Below are 4,762 nucleotides of genomic sequence, written 5' to 3' on the forward strand. Positions count from 1 at the left end.
TTTTTTTTTTTTTGGTCGTGATAAATTTTATACTTGTTGCTAGTTTGTTCTTACTTTAATCTGTTAGCTGGTCCTCGAAATTTCACTATCCAAGAATTCATATTCTCTCAAGTTTTTTTTCCTCATCATAAATCATAAACGAAAGTTCTAATTAAGCTTCCATTATTACATTTTTCTTACTATTTTTTTCTTATTTTCTTTCTCTTAAAAACACTAGAGAAGATCAACAAAAGCAGAGGAATTTTCCAAAAAAAAAAAACAAATCTTTGAGAGTATGGAGAATTATTCAAACCCTGAAGAAAACGACGATGTTGGATCCATCGATCCAAATGATCAATCAGCATCTGAAACTCCGGTTTACTCGACGATGAGCACAGATTCTTTTGCTTATCATCGAACATGTTCTGAAACCTCGGGAGGCTTTTCAGACCAAATTGATGAAACCAGCAGCTTCTGCAGTGATGTCTCTCCTAGTGATTGGCCTGTCCCTGTCCTTACCGAATCCAAGTCTACGAGCTCAAATTTTCTATCTGCCTTTATTGAAACGAAAAAGAATCAGAACGAGCCTGAGGAGAATCTTGCGGTCCAAGAAATTTCAGGGCCAGGTTTTGTATTTCTCCGTCTCTCTCTCTCTCTCTCTCTCTGCCCACTTGTGTCAGAATCTTGAAACTGTTGTCGGTTTTGTGCAGAATTGGAGACGATGAAGGAAAGATTCTCGAAGCTTCTGCTTGGGGAAGATATGTCTGGAAGCGGCAAAGGCGTTTGCACCGCAGTTACAATCTCAAACGCTATTACCAATCTTTATGGTAACTAAAAGCCTCACTGTTTTTTCTTTTACTTTTAAACTAAGCCATCTATAGAAACTGTAACTAATTGTGTGATTCCGAGATTATTTGCAGCTACTGTTTTTGGACAGAATCTAAGATTAGAGCCACTGGAGATAGAGAAGAAGGCAATGTGGAAGAGAGAAATGAATTGCCTTCTCTCTGTATGTGACTATATTTTCGAGTTTATCCCAAAGTCACAGAACCTAAGCAATGGAGCCACTGTTGAGGTAAACAAGATCTGCCTTATAGAAGAAATAAGTATAAAAACTGAAATATATTTCTAATAAGTTCTTGCGGTTTTCTTATTGTTTGTTGTCAGGTAATGGAGAGTAGACCAAGAGCAGATATCTACATTAATTTGCCTGCACTCAGAAAACTAGATTCCATGCTTATGGTAGTTGCTCTGAACCCTCCTTATACATGAAGATTAGTTGTATAAGCTTTTATCGGTTAATTAATAAGGTCATTGTTTCTTTTTGTTTTGTTTTGTTTGCAGGAAGCATTGAATAGTTTTCAAAAGACAGAGTTTTGGTATGCAGAAGAAGGAAGCTTGTCAATGAAGTCAACAACGCGTTCTGCAACTGGATCATTCAGGAAAGTGATTGTACAGAGGAAAGAAGAGAAATGGTGGCTACCGATCCCTCTGGTTCCATCAGAAGGTTTGTCAGAGAAAGCAAGGAAACAACTTAAGAGCAAGAGAGAGAGCACTAATCAAATCCATAAAGCTGCTATGGCAATCAATAGCAGCATCCTTGGTGAAATGGATATCCCAGCTTCTTACATGGCAAATCTTCCAAAGGTGTGTATATAACAACAAATTAATGTTCATTTTTGCACACTAGGAGTTAGCATTTTGAATTCTTATTTTGTTTTGTTTTTTTTGCATTTTGCAGAGCGGAAAAGCGAGCACAGGAGACTCAATGTATCGACAGATGACGAGTTCAGGGAGGTTTTCACCAGAAAAGCTGCTAGATGGTCTCAAGATTGGATCAGAATATGAAGCCCTTCAGTTGGCAGATAGAGTAGAAGCTTCAATGTACACATGGAGACGCAAAGCTTGTCTCAACAATTCCAAGTCTTCGTGGAACATGGTGAAAGATGTAATGTCAAATACAGAGAGATCAGACAAGAACTATGCTTTGGCGGAGAGAGCAGAGTCTTTGCTTTTCTGTTTGAAACAACGGTACCCGGAGTTGTCTCAGACATCATTGGATATATGCAAGATCCATTACAACAAGGTAAGAACACACAAACAAAAGTGGCTTAATTCAAATCATTGATCTTTGTGATTAAAAAAACAATTTTTGATATATTTATATTTGTGGTTTGCTGCAGGATGTTGGAAAAGCTGTGTTAGAAAGTTATTCTAGAGTTCTTGAAGGTTTAGCTTTTAACATAGTTGCTTGGATTGATGATGTTCTTTATGTAGACAAAACAGTGAGAGGAGAAGAGGAATTATAATTACATACTTTGAATTTCTTCTTTGTCTCCCTCTAGCAGCTCCATTGTAAATTACTAAATTAGGTAAAACCAACATATCTTTATATGCTGTGATCATCTTCTCTTCAAGTCAAGTAGTCAACCATGACTTCTTCCACTAGTTCATTTAGTATCAACTCGCTAATCTCAAAGCCAATCCACTCAACCTCCCATCTGGTGTCTAACCAGCTCCTGGGTTTGTCCATGTCTTCTCTAACTCTTTCGTCCAACAACCGAGGGAGTTGCATTGGCAAGAGACGACAATAAACCTTTTCTTGTACCTCGCTAACAATGCTTTCCACGCTAGAGGCGGGCAAGGCTAGGGTTCTGGGTTCAACAAAGGAAACCCATTGAGGAACCCTGCAGAATTCGAAGATAACTTCGTTGATGCTGTCGAAGAGGAGGTCATGGTCTACACAAAGCTTGTTTGGATATAATGGTATGTTGCTGATTAATGCCGGACAAAGAAGCTGGTCAGAGAGTTCTGTTATCAGATACAGCTCTTCCCAATTTGAGTCTATTGCATCCAACACCTCTTTTACGTACTTAAACACTGCTTCTTTGTCATCCATACCACGGTTCTCTTCTTGTATCTTTGCTTCACCTGAGTATTGTCAAAGATGAGTCAATGTTAGTGCATACCTCTTGAAGAGTTCTAGAAAATAAGCCCAGTAAGCATTAATTGGATCTTCTTTCTATACCTCTTGCTGGATTTATTTCATATTCAGTGAATAGCGGCTGGGATGGTGATGAGGCCACAGAGGGATGAGACAGTGTCTGTTAGAAGGAAACAAAAGCAACCAAATAAGTTTATAGTAGTACTTCTTCTCTGTCATGATCAAAATTTGCAGAGAATCAAAAATGAACTTGCCTCTTCCAAGATTCCACCCTCATTCTTTCCACCATGAGCTTCAACTTTTGACATCTCATCAACAATCTCATCTCCTTCTATCGGTGAAGCAGAGTCTATCTCTTTGATAGTTAAGGAATCATCTGCAGCAGAGTCGCAAAGAATCATTGGATAAAAATAATAACGTATTGTATCTCTAAAAAATGGGAGAAAATGTAAACTACCTGCAACTGTTTCAGAGTTCATGAAATCGTCTGAAGTAGAAGATCTCGATAGCACGGTTGAATTCTTGTCCCATACTCTTCCTGGGCTGCTGAAAGGAGACGAATCCTCGGGAAGGGATAATACGATCCTACTTTGATTTCCTACCATCTCAGAGAGATGTTTCTCGTTGTCGTAGTGTTCTTGATGATGAGATCTCTGTCGAGATATCGAAGTCATGCGCTCGAGAAAGAAATGATCTTTGGTTGACAAACTCTTCTGAAAGCTTTTCTTCGTTTCCAGCAATCTGCGGTGGTCGTGCCGCGGTTTCTCTTTTCTGATTGCATGTTTCAGCTTCCTCATGATGTCAGAGAGAAACAAATGCAAAATCTTGGCTTTGTGTCTTATCATCAAACGAGAATCGCCTTCAGATATGCTACGTTCATCTTCTTGTGCTGACCTCTTCTTCCTCCTCCTGAGAAGACCAGATATCCAGCCTAAATGATGATGATCTCTCTCTTGTCTTTTCGAGCAAAGCTTTTCTTCCACATGGCTGCTTTCCATTGACATTTCAGATATTGGCACTGAAAACCAGTTCCGATATGCAACACTCTTATGATTTTTAAAGCTTTACAATCTCAGATCTTTTAAAAAACAAACCCAACAAAATATTTAAAACCCAAAACTTTTTGACGATGAGACTTTAGTTTACTAAGAAACAGAGTAAATTCTTCAGCAAGAAACTGATTTGATCATTGTATCCATCGTTATTGTTTATAGAACAAATCTAAATACAAAATCTACTGTTATTTAACATTTTCTTCTACCTATTTAATATTCTAGCAGGATAACGTATTATTGATTCTTGTATTATAATCAAATTTTGTTGAAAGTATTTCAAACTTTAGTATTCAAAACTCCAAAAAAAAAAGAAATAATTTATGATTCTTTGTATTAGAGTGAAAAAAAAAAAAAAAAAAAAAAAAAACTTAGGAGATAATCTAACATTGGTAAGAAGAATCTAGTTTAGATTGGATAATGATGAAATCAAGTAACTCCTTATTTTAAATATACAGATTTCTTTGATTTTTAATTAAAAAAGCACCATATTTGTCTAATGTATTTATTTGATTTTTTAATTGAAAAGATCCATATTGGCTATCCTAACTTTTTGTTGGATATTTTTTTCTTAATTACTTATTTGATGAACCTGGTCATACCTTTCTGGTCCAATTTATTGAAAAAAAAATAGTTGTGAAATTTTGAATGAGAAAATCTTTAAACATAGTGATAATTTATTACTATAAAGAACATGCTTTTAAATATGATCCAATTATCTGTTTCCATGTCATATTTTTTTCCCCCTCATGTCATCATAACTTATAACATTAAAGTTTAAGAAATA

At 36.4% G+C, this 4,762-nt stretch overlaps 2 protein-coding genes across 3 annotated transcripts in view; one reads left to right on the forward strand and one right to left on the reverse strand.

Moving 5' to 3' along the window:
• LOC104738625 (rop guanine nucleotide exchange factor 2) overlaps window positions 60-4,762 on the forward strand; it is a 7,574-nt gene continuing 2,871 nt past the window's right edge. Inside the window, exons 1-7 of one of the 2 annotated variants that reach the window (XM_010458787.2) lie at window positions 60-605; window positions 690-806; window positions 900-1,054; window positions 1,147-1,221; window positions 1,324-1,626; window positions 1,721-2,065; window positions 2,163-2,311. In XM_010458787.2, the coding sequence (XP_010457089.1) occupies window positions 275-605; window positions 690-806; window positions 900-1,054; window positions 1,147-1,221; window positions 1,324-1,626; window positions 1,721-2,065; window positions 2,163-2,288 (1,452 nt within the window). In that variant the 5' untranslated portion in view covers window positions 60-274 and the 3' untranslated portion in view covers window positions 2,289-2,311. Of the gene's footprint in view, window positions 606-689; window positions 807-899; window positions 1,055-1,146; window positions 1,222-1,323; window positions 1,627-1,720; window positions 2,066-2,162; window positions 2,312-4,762 lie in introns of those variants that run through there. The other variant, XM_010458788.2, reaches the window with a different exon arrangement.
• On the reverse strand, window positions 2,357-3,942 carry LOC104743074. Its single transcript, XM_019235386.1, has 3 exons — window positions 3,178-3,942; window positions 3,008-3,083; window positions 2,357-2,910 (listed from the first exon to the last, which is right to left on the reverse strand). Exons 1-3 carry the CDS (start codon window positions 3,925-3,927, stop codon window positions 2,393-2,395), a joined length of 1,344 nt encoding a protein of 447 aa, XP_019090931.1. The 5' UTR covers window positions 3,928-3,942; the 3' UTR covers window positions 2,357-2,392.

This window comes from Camelina sativa, chromosome 14, assembly GCF_000633955.1.
Source record: "Camelina sativa cultivar DH55 chromosome 14, Cs, whole genome shotgun sequence".
NCBI lineage: Eukaryota > Viridiplantae > Streptophyta > Magnoliopsida > Brassicales > Brassicaceae > Camelina > Camelina sativa.

Coding starts and splice junctions, on each gene's coding strand:
- LOC104743074 (XM_019235386.1), bottom strand. CDS start 3,927: ATGTCAATGGAAAGCAGCCATGTGGAAGAAAAGCTTTGCTCGAAAAGA. Junction 3,084..3,177: donor AGGGTGGAATCTTGGAAGAG/GCAAGTTCATTT, acceptor TCCTTCTAACAG/ACACTGTCTCATCCCTCTGT. Junction 2,911..3,007: donor TGAAATAAATCCAGCAAGAG/GTATAGAAAGAA, acceptor GACAATACTCAG/GTGAAGCAAAGATACAAGAA.